This window comes from Diabrotica undecimpunctata, chromosome 4, assembly GCF_040954645.1.
Source record: "Diabrotica undecimpunctata isolate CICGRU chromosome 4, icDiaUnde3, whole genome shotgun sequence".
NCBI lineage: Eukaryota > Metazoa > Arthropoda > Insecta > Coleoptera > Chrysomelidae > Diabrotica > Diabrotica undecimpunctata.
Window position 1 is genome coordinate 74,998,084 of NC_092806.1, and position 15,497 is coordinate 75,013,580.

At 31.7% G+C, this 15,497-nt stretch overlaps 1 protein-coding gene across 2 annotated transcripts in view; it reads right to left on the reverse strand.

Moving 5' to 3' along the window:
* Window positions 1–6,408: 6,408 nt before the first annotated feature.
* The window catches only part of LOC140438277 (putative gustatory receptor 28b), a 77,654-nt gene continuing 68,565 nt past the window's right edge, over window positions 6,409–15,497 (reverse strand). For both annotated transcript variants that reach the window (XM_072527970.1, XM_072527972.1), the window contains exon 5: window positions 6,409–6,512. In XM_072527970.1, the coding sequence (XP_072384071.1) occupies window positions 6,441–6,512 (72 nt within the window). In that variant the 3' untranslated portion in view covers window positions 6,409–6,440. The remainder of the gene's footprint in view (window positions 6,513–15,497) is intronic.

Sequence of the window (15,497 nt, forward strand, 5' to 3'; positions counted from 1 at the left end):
GATGGATAAATCCATAATGGCAGCCAGGATGGGTATGTAGTTAACGGAGATGGACTCAATTTCCGAAGATAGAAATTCTTTTGATGAAGTTAAGGATTTAAGATTAAGGACTCCTTAGAGTCAGCTGAAAATGAAGAAGAGGGAGGAGCATTAGCTGCAATAAGTGTGTGATCTGGTCAACTGGAGACTTTGCAATCAGACCCCACGGTACGACCCGTAAGCTTACAAAGAAAACACTATAGTCTGTCAGAGAATAAAAATATTTTAAAGGATGTATTTTCATGGTTAATTAACAGAGAAGATTGCACTTCGAAGTTCACCTTGTCAGGGATTACAAATGTTTCCCTACGAAAACTCCTGATATATGCCTATTGATCATCTGATGTTCCGTATTTTTTAGGGACGGCTCGATTAGTGAATGTGGGATGGAAGGAGATACATTTGAAATAAGGATTCTTTTGGTCGCAGAAAGAAGCCTGCAGATAAAGATGACGGTGGAATTAATTATGACGTTCGGTGTATTAGTTGATCAACGATGTCGGTAGAAGTGAGGAAAATGCAGATTCGATTATTCGAAATGCGAGATTTAAAAGTAATATTTTTTGGATAAACTATTTCACCAATTTCTGTAATATATTTAAATAAAACAGTATTCAAAATGGAGTGCATGACAATAACTTGTTCCCTTTTAGAAAACGAACGGAGAGGAGGTCTAGAGACTGCGGCAACGAAATATGATTTTGGGTTGGAATTGAAGTTGTTTTGTGTAAATGTAAATATTTAATTGCTGTTCATGATGTGTAGTCCTGGTTACCCAGACCGTAACACAATACCTAAATGTGAGTACCTAATGAACCCTCTCCCAAACTGGAAAGAAAGAAAAAAGGATCTCACCTATTTCTTGGGATTTTCACTGGTTTTCTTTAATTACACCAATATAGCCGCAATTAAATTCGACTATTGAAATATAAAACCAAATTTGATACTCGTTTTCTTATCACATTGTGATTAAAGAACTTCGCTTCGTATTGTTAACTCGTCGATGAATTACTTTATCTGTTTAACACTGTTTAAATCTTTAAAATCCGTGAGGAACTTTAAAAAGGGTGTTTAACCTTTGACAGTTATTTGACGTTTTTTGAATCGATTATTTGAAGCTTTATTTGTAAACTTCAACATTTTATTACAAAAACAGTATGAAAAAGTGCTTTTTAGCTTCTAAACATTTATACTACTTTTGATATTTTTCATGTCATACGGCTGTACGTAGGCTCAATGAAATGCTGGTGTAAAAGCACTTAAAAAAAAAAAACAGAAATTTCCATAACCAATAACAAGAAACAAGCTGAGAAATTGCAGCGGACAGATCTCCCTTGCATTTTTCTGTGGCGATATTTTACGAGTACCATTATTTTAATGTTTCAAAACTAATTTACTTCTTCACTGTGTATGCCATTTATAAATCGTATTATAAAATTTAGATATTCTTTTACAATGTGTTTAATTTTCAGCTCTTAATGTTAATAAACAATGAAAATATTTGCAATTTCTTAAACAAGAAAAAAAAATGCTATTTGATTTCCTCTGGGCAATAGAAGGTTTTGGTTTTTTTTTTAAATGATTTTATTAGCTTTATATTGAGCCTAGATACAAGTGTATCACATAAAAAAGTCAAAGTTATTAGAAATTTTTATATGCTAAAAATTTGTTATTCTTCAAACTGATTTTTAAAAACAAATTTAATATAATCTTGATGTTTGTTTTTAATAATTTAAAACGAAGCCATAAAAATCGATTTCTATTTACAAAATAACCCTAGAGTGACTGTTTGGACAAGTACAGTTGTTTAAATAATCGGTATCCTGGATAAACAAATTGAATAACTCATAAACTGTATGGTCGTTCTGTATGATATTTAGCACACTTTAAATTTTAAATAGTTGTATTACATATCGTTATGCAAAAAAGAAAGTTATTTATATTTATATTATTTATATTTAAATTATCTCGGTCAATTCTTTATGTATTTTAATTGTAAAAATCTCAATATTAGAGAATATTTTATGATCTATAACTTTTATTTTAATCATATATCTCTAACATGAATAAGAAACGTTTTATGCGCATAAACTTTTTTCACTTTTTACGATCGTTTAATAAAAAAGCAAAGCAAAATTAGCTGTAGTCTTCACATAATTGTCATCAGCTACCCCTCATATACCTTTTAGAGACTTTAAATATCTGTTTAAGATTTTTTCAGCTTTTTTAGAGTTGTAGATCATAAAAAGTTATGTAATTTTTGAGAGTATCCAAATTAAAATACATGAAACTATTAACCGAAATAGTTGCAAAAAAAACTTATTTTTGCAGTTATTTATAAATTATAATAACTCTTTTTTTGCGCAAAGACATGTAACATAGCTCCTTGAAATTATGGAAATGAATAAGTTATTAAAATGCGCTAAATATCAATCAGAGCAAATAGTTAAAAGGTTATTTAATCTGTTTATAAACATTTATAATAACGTTGATATCGTTTATGCCACAAACTTATTTAGAGGCTTATGAAAAACTGGTGAAAAACACACTTTCTAAAAAAAAAAAACAGAATCTTCTATGACCATTACCAGGCAAGAGAGCATTTTATATTTAAAACCAAAGCATTTTATTCTTAAAATCATACTTCCATTGTCTATCAACAGTAAGAGCTGAAAATTGAAGGGACACTAAATGAAGATCTGACTTGTGCGTTCCAACTTACATATGGCATATGCGGTAAAGAAATAAAAATTTATAACCCGTTAAAATGATGGTATTCGTAAAATACCGCTTCGGAAAAGTAGAATGGAGAACCATTTGAGCTCGGTTTTTTTTTAGATTTGAACTTTTTCAAAATGAAGCGCGATTGCAAAATTTGCAATATCTTGGCTTCTGTGGCACGTAAAACATAAATTTTTTTTAAACTGGGATAGCTCAACAAAAAGTTGTTTACATAATCGCTTTCTACGATAAACAAATCGTCACTATTTTTATTAGTTACATTACATACCATTATGCAAAAACAAAGTTATTAAAATTTATAAAGTTCTGCAAAATCAAGGGTTTTTTGCAACTATTTTGGTGAATTCTTTATATATTTTAATTTAGAAACTCACAAATGGAAGAACTTTTTGAATCTACAATTTTTATTTTAACTATGTTTCTCTAAACTGGATAAAAAACGTTTATAGCCAAAATCACCTGTATGTCTTCACAGATTTATTATTAACTAACCCTCATATATCTTTTAGAACCTTTAAATATCTGTATAAAATTTTTACGTGCAATCAATAATTTTTTCCCAGATGGACGCGAACTTGTTGGCTGACTTTCAATCCTTAAGTTTTCTTATTGTAGAAGTTTGTTTATTACTTTCATTTCTTCTGCATTTAGGCGGAATGTTGGTTTTTCTTTGATAATTACGTCCAAGTCATCTATAGGAGCTGCTTTGTCTGGATCGCACACTGAACTTGGATGGTTGATGATGGATATATTGTCATCTTATGTATTGTCGGTTATCGGAGAGAATTTTAAACTTACTTCCAAATTTTGTGAAAACTGGGACTTCATCCGTTGTTCTTATGTGGTGTTTTATTTGATTTGTAAATGTTAAAGTATCATCAGGATTATGGAATATATCTGCAAATTTTCTGCATAAACGTCTGATGTGCATCTCTTCTTCAGGATTTAGATGATCTGTTTTGATGAGAGGGTCGTTATCTATTATTTTTTCTGTTTCCATAGGAACGATATCCGAAGTATCCAAGTAGGTGATATTCATGAAGATATATTGGATTGCTTCTAATAGGATCAATGAGTGCTGCTTGAATAGGTTCATCAGTGTTGTTGATCATTTCGGTCCAGGCTAGTTGATTGCAGGCTTCACTGAAAGTTTCTCTTAGGCCTCTTGTATTTATTGTTTTGATGTAAGTATGATGTCTTTTATTTGTTTTACTGGAAGTCGTACTTGCGTGATTGTTCTGGGTTCCAATTTAATTGTATAAAATTGTGTTTTGTTGGTTTCATAATAAAAGAAAGGGAGAACTAAGTGTGTTGTAGTTAGTGTGGGTACTAGGAAATTAAGATGTGCTTGTAGAAGTTTTAAGATATCGTTGCCGATAAGACAACCAAATGTTTTATTGAATTTAAAAAGGTAGAATTTTAAATTAATATTAGAGTTATATTCTGGAAAAATTAAAATTTCGGCACAATATCATTGTGCATTGGTATTGAACTGACTACAAACGGTTCATGCTTAATAAAATTTTTATAAAATTTGGATGCAATTTCGGGGTTAAGAAATGATTTGGTTACCCCTGTATCAAGAAGAAGTTTAAGATGACGATTTTTAATTTTGATATATGGAAGTTCATTTTTATCTGAATAGGAGTGGAGTTCGATTGCGTTTCTTCGTTTTCCTCTTGGAGCTTTGAAAAATTTACATCTTCTTCTTCGTATTGGACATTTTGGTAATCTTCTATGTGGTAATTATCTGAATATGCGTCCTGATTTGGATAGTAGTATGCCTGTTCTCCATAGTAGGCATGGTAGTAGTAACTGTGGCCTGGGCATGGGTTGTTGCCATTGGGGTGGTGTCATGAACTGTGGCTGTCTCTGGGGTTGTGTGTGGGTAGAAATCTTATATGGCAATGAAAAATTGGTTGTTTTCTTCAAGTATGTAATATTGTTCTCTTCCTGGATGCCTTGTAGAGAGAAAGCAAGATTTGTAGGCCTCATTGATCGTATGGTTAATTCCATTGGTTCTAGTAATCCTGCTAAGAATGTAGTTAGAGCCTATTGTTGAAAGAATTCCTTTTTGCTCCTCTTTAGATCTGCATTATGTGATTCGAAATTGTGTTTAAAAGTGACATACCTACCTCGTGAAACTGTTAAGGAGTTTCATTGGCTCCTTGCTTCAAGTTTACTATGTCTCTTGTAAGTGAGACAAACAGTAATAAAACGTAGTTTTCATTACGTTGATCGGCAAAATTTTGAATTTGAATGGTGTGTTCTTATTGTGGGCCAATCTTTACACACATATACGGAAATGACTTCTTGAGCTCTTCCTTTAATTTTATTCATTACACCTTGAGTTATCATTTGATTTTGATGGTTGTCGGGATTATTATGATCCCAGACATAATTAAGAAGCATTGTAATAACTTCCGTGAAGTTGTGAAGTTCAGGTAATCAGGTAATCAGGTACGATAGAAAGGCCTTTATTGACATCGAAAACGAGAGCGGGAGCTGGTGCGACGGCCATAGTAGCTAATTGACTAGCGGGAGTAATAATTATAGATGGTATATCTAAGTTATTTAAAGTATTACTTAAAAAACTAACGTTGGTTTTTAAACTAAATTGGAAGCTGAGTTATTTTGCAAAATAGAAGCAGCACCAGGTTCGACAATCGATTCACTAATAGTTGAAAGCGAATTACTTATTCTAAAAGATGAAACTTGTGAAGCAATTAAATTTAGATTAGAGAAAAGATTAAATTTGCTTACAGATAAATGATGATGCTTGGGTGCATTTCTGTTCGGAATCTGGTTTCTTTACTTCTTTCACTTTCTTTTTATCGTCTTTCGTCATATAAATTGATTTCTACACTTCAACCCTCGTCTTTTGTAGACTTCTGGAGTTGAACGTCTGTAGTTTTATTTTCTGGTTGGTTCGTAGCGGGTAAACGTTTGAGAATGACGAGGATATTCTAGAGACTCTCCCACTATCGTACTGCACTGTGCCACTTAAAGGTTTTCACTCACAAAGGCACTTTTTAAAAAGACGCTTTTTAATAACTTTTACAAGTATACTGAACTGCTTTATTGATTGAAAATAACTGAACTTAGTAGTATTTCTTTTATATAAAAATTAAATGCCGACAAAACTGCTGGTTGGGATTGCTGAGCTCCGGGGTTACTGCACCATAATTCGCTAATTTCTCCAAATCCCCCTTCTTAATGATTTATATCTCTAAATTTAATGATTTTAAGCTTTTGGGGGTTTATGTTAACCACTAAATTTCAAGTCAATATAAGATAAAAAATGTATAATAATAACTAAATCGGTTTCTATTACTTATAAAAGAAGTCTGATTCAGGTATCTATTAGTTTCCGATCCAAATATGAATCTTAAATTCCTTACCCTCATACCATTTAAGAAATTCTATAGTTTTTGTCGTTATGTATCTTTTTTTTATTATTTAAAGATATAAGTTGTGATAATAAATAAATTTTCTCGGATGTTTTTCCTAAATCAGTAAAATTTTTAGCTACTTATTAATAAAAATTGTAAACAGTATTTTACTTTACCACTATTGTTTGATCTTTAATTAATTAATTGAAAAGGAAAACATTTATTTTTTGAACATCTTTATTTTACATATTTTTCAACAATTTAGTATCAACCACTTTCTTCTCTTCCTACATTGAACTGTATTAATAACACCACATATGTCGTCATTGTACCAAAAGCCTAAAATATCAATGATCTTATTAGTTTTGTATACATATCTATTTAAAAAAAATGTTTAACAAATTTGTACAAGACAATAATTTATTTCAATCGGTTTCTTACTAGCTAAATTTTAATAATAATAATTTTTTCTAAGTTCTTTTTTCTAATGCAGGTCATCATTAAAATTTAATAAAACAGAGAATAATATTATATATATATATATATATATATATATATATATATATATATATATATATATATACTTAGGACAAAAAATAATACTAAATAGGGAAATTCAAACTGAAGAAATAAAAAGAAGAAGAAAGTTAGCTTGGGCAGCATTCGGTAAACTGAACTATATACTCAGAAATCAACAAATTCAATTACATCTTAGATCTAAAGTTTTTGATGCATGCATTATTCCGATATTAACTTATGCGGCACAAACATGGACAATCACAAAAAAAGAATATGAATATACTTAGAGTCACTCAACACGCGATGGAAAGAGCAATGCTAGGTATATCACTTAAGGACAAGAAAACAAACACATGGATAAGACAGAAAACCAAAGTCACCGATGTGGTGCAAAAATCATTATTGAAATGGGAATACGCTGGACATGTAGCTAGGAGCGATCTAAACAAATGACACAGATCAATTTTAACCTGGAGACCATAAAAACACAAAAGACCCAGAGGCAGACCTCCTATGAGATGGACAGATGATCTGAAAAGGACTGCCGGGAAAAATTGGCTACAAGTAGCGTACAATAAAAAACAATATGGATAGACGAAGAAGAAGAAGAAGAAGATATATATATATATATATATATATATATATATATATATATATATATATATATATATATATATATGTATATATACAGTGACTCACAGTTTAAATGACGCAGTAGCTACTTAATAAAACTAAGTTGTATCAGTGGACTGAAATTAAATTACTATAAGTCTTTTAAAATAGTATAACCAATTTTTTTGGTTTCAAATATACCATACTTAAATAATAATAAATATTTTAAAAAATTAATAAAGAAAACAAACTCTACGTATTGAAAAATGATTGCTAATATTTTGTAGGTCCTCCTTTATTGTCAATTACAGCCTGCAGTCGTCTAGGCATTAGTTAGCCAACTTTCTAGAGTACTCTGGGAAAATTCTGAGTACTTTCAATTGATTTCTATTTGATATTGGGGCACTATTTACTATTTTTTAATGTCAACCACACATTTTCAATAACATTTAAATCTGGTGACTAGGCTGGTGTTTTAATGACATTTCGGCAATTATAAAGCAACCAAGTACGAACACGATATAACGTGTGTTTTGGATCGTTGTCTCAATAAAACCGGTAATTGTTATTAATACCTAATTTTTTACTAGCTGCGAGATGCTGCCTTAATATATCTGAGTACATGTACTGGTTCATATTCCCTTGTTATGAAATGCATGTTACCTACCCCTGCAGATGACATACACCCCTACATCAACACTACATTTGCACCGTGCTTTACCGTAGCTTTCATATTTTTTAATGTTAGTTTTTTATTCGGCTTTCTCCAAGTCAATATTTTTCCATTTAACCTATAGTGTATTTTTATGTATGAGAGAGTAATAAAACAATAAATTATGTATGCAAATCCCTAAACTGTTAATACGGGTGACTCAATGAAAAACAGATATTTCTCAACAAGTTTACAGAAGTATATAGGAAAACAATTTTAAATTGAGTATTTATACCACCTTTATACCACCAGGTATAAAGGTTGGAGCAGAATAGAATACAATAGTTGTGAGGATTACTAATCCCTAAATAAGGTTGCCAGTGTCGGAGTGATGGAGGTTAACAGGTACTAATGAATTTGCAAGAAATGTAAGATGTTTATTTTATTGGTTATATATAACCAATAAAAGTTTAATAAGTACCTACCTATTTGCAAAATAAAGTTTAATTCTTTAGATAAAATAAAACGTTTTATTTTATTTATTTGCAAAATAAAGTTTAATTCTTTGCCTATTTGCAAAATAAAGTTTAATTCTTTAGATAAAATAAAACTTTTTATTTTATCTGAAATGAGTGCATTCCACGAAGTAAGGGTTTCAACAATCAAACATTTAATTCTTTAATTCCAGCAATCTACGACAGTAATTGACTAGATAATTACCTTCTAAACTTATTCCACAGAAAATGTGATAGTGGGTTTTTCCATTTTGTAGGAAGGTCCAAGTGGCGTATTCAAAATTCTTAACAGTTCACTAAAAGTAGGTACTTCAGTTGCAAGGTGCAGTTTATTGTGTATACTAGTGTTATGGAAAATTTGGAAGTGCCGTGTAAACGCCGAAAAATTGTTCCTCTAACAGTTAATGAAAAAACATTAATATTTAATTGTTTTAAATCATTTACAGACAAACGTTTATGTGAAAGTGTTGATGAGACCGTTGAGTTAGTTAGCAGTACACTTGGTGTTGGGAAATCTACGATTTACAGAGTTATTAAAGAAGAGAAATGTGGTAGTTTTCAAATGCCACGTAATGCTCCAGGGAAACCAAAATTTCAAATAGAATATCATTTTAAAGAAGGACTTCGACGGAAAGTGCATGAATTCTTCTTTAGACAAGAATTTCCAACATTGGATAAAGTTCTTGTCTCAGTTCGAGATGATAAGGATTACCCAGAAATGAGTCGAAGTACGTTATGGAAAATTTTAAAAGAAATAGGCTTCCGCTGGAAAAATAATCCCAGAAAGTCTATTTTATTAGAAAGAAGCGATATTGTCATATGGAGAAGACATTTTCTAAGAACCATAAAGGAAATGAGAAACCAAAAAAGAAAGATATTTTATCTTGATGAAACATGGATCAACGAGGGTCATACACCAAATAAATTTTGGCAGGATGAAACTGTTACAAGTCAAAGGCACGCTTTTGTAAATAACTTATCTACTGGTTTAAACCCACCATCAGGAAAGGGACGCAGGCTGATAATAGTACACATTGGCAGTTCAGACGGTTTTGTTGAAGTTGGTTTATTAACTTTTGAATCAACTCGTACCGGTGACTACCATGAAGACATGAACGCCGATGTCTTTCAAGAATGGTTCGAACAAATGATAGATCTTCTTCCTAAGAACTGTGTAATAGTAATGGATAATGCAAGTTATCACTCCAGACTTATAGAAGGACTGCCCACAACCAAGTGGTTAAAAAAAGACTTGCAGAATTGGCTGAGTTTAAAAAATATTACGTACCATCCCGGATCTATAAGAAAGGAACTTTATTCGTTGTGTGCCCTTCATAAAGAAAAATTTAAAAAATACGAAATTGATGAAATTGCCAAAAATCGTGGAATGACAGTACTTAGATCCCCACCATATCATTGTGAATTAAACCCGATTGAACTGGTATGGGCACAGATAAAGAGTGAAGTTTCAAGAAAAAATACCACTTTTAAAATTCATGATGTTAAACAGTTGTTTTTGGAGGTCGTAAATAATGTAAAACCTGAAAACTGGGAAAAGGCAGTAAATCACACTATCAAAGAAGAGGAAAAAATGTGGAAGCTGGACAATATTACTGATAAAATGATCGAGCCAGTTTTTATAAATCTTGGTTCTGAAAGTTCATCTTCTGAATCTGATTTGGATTTGTAACAAGTAGCTGTAAGTTTTATATTAATATTTTTATTCATCTATTTAACATACCTTAGACGGTTTTAAAAACTCTTTTTCTCTTTTGTAATTTTTAAAAATTAAAAAAAAATGTGAATTTTTTAAAACCCTTTTTAATGTAGGCCAGTCAGTTCTAATATAGTGTGTGATAAAAGAGGTCACTTTTGTTTACATACACATAACACTTTATAACACTGAAATAATTCATTTATTTTTTACAATTATTCAAAGTAATTTTTCAATTAATCTTGAGCACGCCCATGGAGTGGTCGGAGCTACCAGTTAAAATTATGCTAATTACTCTCTCGTTCATAAAAATAAACTATAAACAAGTTTATTTTGGTTTCATCAGTAAATATTATTGAATTCCAAAAGTTTAAATCTTTTTAGATATAAAAACAAATTTATGGGATGTATCAGCTTCCAAAACAATTAGTTTGTCTAAAAGAATCTTGTTTTCGCTTGATACTATATTTTATTTAAGTGATCGTAGTTAATATTACTTGTTTAATTGTAACCCATTTTTGGTCAGGTTAGCCTTTGAAGCAATTGTAACCGCTTAAGTAACATTCTGCAATGTTAGTTATGTTTGTAAACATTAATCTGATCAGTTTCTCTCATTTGAATTTAACTGCGATTTTAAGTATTGTGACTTAAACATTGCACTTAAGACAATCTGTTTAAATATAATACTGAAGGTTTGTAAGCATTGTAAATTAATACGCCAAATAAACACGCACTGGTTTAGAAAATTTAAGAGGGGAAGAGACAAACCGAATGATAAGCCAAGACCGGACGATTTATTATTTTTAAACGAAAGTTATTTGTTAATTTTATTCTCTAAAAATGTTATTACTTATATAAGCAAATGTTTCATTTATTATCAAAAATAAACTGTAGACAAATTTAAAAGGAACGATTTATGATCGAAAGTTTTTACGAATTTTGGAAGAACTAGGTAGATTGCACAGGAATCTAACAAAAGACACTGTACAACAGAAGAATAGTATACAGACCACCAAATGGTTAGAGAAATTAAGGAGCTACACAGATAAATTTAAAGCTACATATACGATATACGATTTAGAAAGGGACAGGGAGGAGAAAGATATAATTGTCGAAGAGATAATTACAAGAATAAAGGAAAAATTGAAGCAATACAAGTAGAATTGCAAAGAAGAAAAGAGAAGAACAAAAGCGTTTACAAAAAAGTTTCTCTCATTTGAATTTAACTGCGATTTTAAGTATTGTGACTTAAACATTGCACTTAAGACAATCTGTTTAAATATAATACTGAAGGTTTGTAAGCATTGTAAATTAATACGCCAAATAAACACGCACTGGTTTAGAAAATTTAAGAGGGGAAGAGACAAACCGAATGATAAGCCAAGACCGGACGCATTTATTAGTGCATTAATAGACGCATTTATTAGTGCATTAATAGGGATGTGGCATGTGTGGAAGGCTTGATTAAAGAAAATCGACAACTTCAATCATAGCAATTTTAAAAAATGTTGGTGAGAGTATAGAATCTGTGTATAGTATTGTACACAAACTGGGTTACAGCCAAATTGGTGCGTAATGAATGCCTCACCTTTTGTCAGATGACCAAAAGAACTTGCGAATAAGATTTATATTTGCAACATCTTACGGATTTACAGGCAAAACGATAACGTCTGCGTGCTACCAAAGAATCTTAAAGTTCAACCTTCTGCAGCAAGGTCATTTTAAAAGTGTTTTTGAACATAAAGGATCATTGCTCGTAGAGTTTATCGAATCTAAAATTCGTATCAATGTTAACCTGTGAAATTAAACTTTGAATAAACCCCATCAAGCAATACGACGAAAACGTCCAGCGAAGCTCTCAACATCGTGTCATCCTTCTGCTCGAAAATGCTTAGCCTCATTTTGCTAAAGCAATTAAAGAAAATCCATAACAATATGTATGATGTACAGTAAGGGTATAAACCGTTACATTGTAATGTTATATAGAATATCTTACATCATATATGTTGTCAAAAGTGGGTCATGACACGAGCAGTTATGTTTGGATTACAAACATTTATTTTTTATACACAGCCTTGCATTACGTAGATTCAAAGTCGGTAAGGTAACCCTGAGAGAATATATAAAACGTGAAAGAGATTTATTATTGGATTATTATTGTATATTTACTGTTTGAGATGTGTACATAACGTAACATACTCCTCGTAGACCTATACGGTAACTGAAAGTTAGTGATTTTCTTGAGTTCGAAAGTTGGCTCTTTTTATCCCTTAAGGACCAACGTGACATGGCGATACTGCCTGCCCTTTTCACTTTTAGAACATGCGAAGAGAAATAACCAGAACAAGGAGAAGGAGGAACAAATATTCATAAAGCAGGCGGGAAATAGCGGAGGCACTACAATTAATAACGGGAAAGGTAACAACATATCAATTCCAGAGATATTGGGGGTAGTAGCATTTGCCCTAGCTTTCATATTCACCTTATTGTTGCTGTATAGATAATGGCGCAGCCAGTTGGAACGACAAATCCGACGGGAGGTGACCAAATTAACGAAGCTGTTGGGATTGGACGCTAGATTTTCAGGAGCATCTACAACCTGCTAAGAGAAACTGTTAAGGACACAAACCACCTGTGAGTTAATAATTATTGTCCTACCCTTTTTTTTTATATTTTTGATCATATACAGCTTGATATAGAGATTTGACCGTATTTTATTATTTTTAAACGAAAGTTATTTGTTAATTTTATTCTCTAAAAATGTTATTACTTATATAAGCAAATGTTTCATTTATTATCAAAAATAAACTGTAGACAAATTTAAAAGGAACGATTTATGATCGAAAGTTTTTACGAATTTTGGAAGAACTAGGTAGATTGCACAGGAATCTAACAAAAGACACTGTACAACAGAAGAATAGTATACAGACCACCAAATGGTTAGAGAAATTAAGGAGCTACACAGATAAATTTAAAGCTACATATACGATATACGATTTAGAAAGGGACAGGGAGGAGAAAGATATAATTGTCGAAGAGATAATTATAAGAATAAAGGAAAAATTGAAGCAATACAAGTAGAATTGCAAAGAAGAAAAGAGAAGAACAAAAGCGATACAATACCAGCAAAATGTGACCTCAAAACCGCAGGGAACTTGATTCCACATATTGAAAGCACCGAAGAGTCAATCAAGGCATTCTCGGATGCAATCGAATGATATAATGAATTGTTGGACGAATTAGGAAATACACAATTGACGAAATACGTATTGAAGGCTAACCTGACCCAGTCAGCGAAATTACGACTGAAAAATTCATATGCCTCAATTAGCGAACTGGTAACAGAAGGACAAATTAATAGTGAAACAATCGGTACCTGTTTTATAGGCCGAGAAACTCAGCCAAACAAGCAAATAGATCCAAAGAAAAATTCGGGAGGAATTTGGAGGAGCTAATGGCAAAACTAACGATTGCACAAGCCGATGGCAACAGTGAGTCAGAAGCTGTGTTATCAAAAGTAAATGAAAAAATTCTATAAGCCTATTCAAAAATGGACTTAAGGACGAAAAAATAAACACAATATTAAAATCAAGAGAAGTCACAACTTTAGCGGAAGCATTCTCTATGGCAAAAGACGAAGAATCTATGGCACGAACAGAAACTTCGATGGTATACCATATGAGTAAGACGCACGGAAAAGGAAGAAGAAACATGGCGTACGAATACAGAATTAGGGTTGATAGAAGGAAAGAAGAAAATAAGGATAACAGGAATAGAGGAACACATGAGTAGAAAAGGCAACGATACAATAGCCAAACCAATTTCCAAAGAAGTAGAGGAACTTGGAGAACACCGAGAGGAAGGAACAGCAACTAAGCAACACAACAAACAGGATATAGAAGAGGTAATGCAACAGGAACATATTTGAATATATTTTGGAATAATGAAAAAATACACTACCCGAAGTAGATTTTTTCGTGAGTCCACGGATAGAAGCTAACCAATTCGAAATAAATGGATTGAACTACATAATGATAAATTTCAAAGAAAGATTAAAAAAAAGTAATGCAAGATAATAAGAATCGGCCAATTCTTAAAGAAATACGAAAGAATCCAAAATATTTTAAGGAAAAGGGATAAAAGTTTGTATAGTACAAGACAAACAAAACATAGCAGATTGGAAATTATGAAGAGTTATAACTAACAACTTCCACATCTTACCTACAAGAGGACATGCAGGAATAAATAAGATGTACAGAAATATCCGGAAATACTATTTCTGGAACGGATTACGAAGATATGTCGAAGAATATGTAAAAGACATAAGCACTCTAAAAGAAACAGACAGCCCATGAATATCACATGGACAGCCATCAGCGCATTTGACACGATATTCATAGACCTAGTAGGCCCACTAGAGGTGGATGACAATGGGAACAGATATATATTGACGTTACAATGCGAATTAAGTAAATACATAGAAGGATACGTAATAAAAAATAAAGAAGCCGAAACAGTAGCCAAATCATTGGTAGAAAATTTCATTTTGAGGTATGGAATACCTCGAAGGATCGTAACGGACCAAGGCACAGAGTTTATGACAAGAATATTTAAGGAACATGCGCATTACTGCAAATAGAGCAACTAAACTCCACAGCATATCATCACGAGATAATTGGAACTTTAGAGAATACTCATAAGCATTTAAATGCGTATCTGAGAATACAACTGTCAAAATTCCCGACAAGATGGAGCACGTGGGTACAATATTATTGCTTTGCATACACATTTCGGTACATTTAGCAACAGGTTATACGCTGTTTGAATTAGTATTCGGAAAAACCTGTAAACTGCCGACAAATGTACAGAACGGGATTAAACCGCTATACAATTTTGAGGATCACCCCTTAGAGCTAAGATACAGACTGCAAACAGCAACTAAAGAGGTCAGAGAGATGCTAACAAGTTCAAAACAAGTCAGTAAATAAAGATATGATGCCAAAATAGGCACAGTAATATATAAACAAGGAGACAAGGTATTAGTTAGGAAAGAGTCATCTTCTAAACTAGATCCTTTGTTTTCGGGTCCATATACAGTTATCGAAGATAAAGCACCTAACATTATCATAAATAAAAACAATAAATACTTATTAATTTATAAGAACAATGTTAAGCTGTATACTGGTTAAATAAATAACAAATACAGGGTAAACAATAGCGCAAAGTGTAAAGTGACTAAGTGGAGATAGAAAGAACATTACTTAATATTTAGGGCGTTATTAATTATTGTAAACGATTTTTTTAACAAAAAG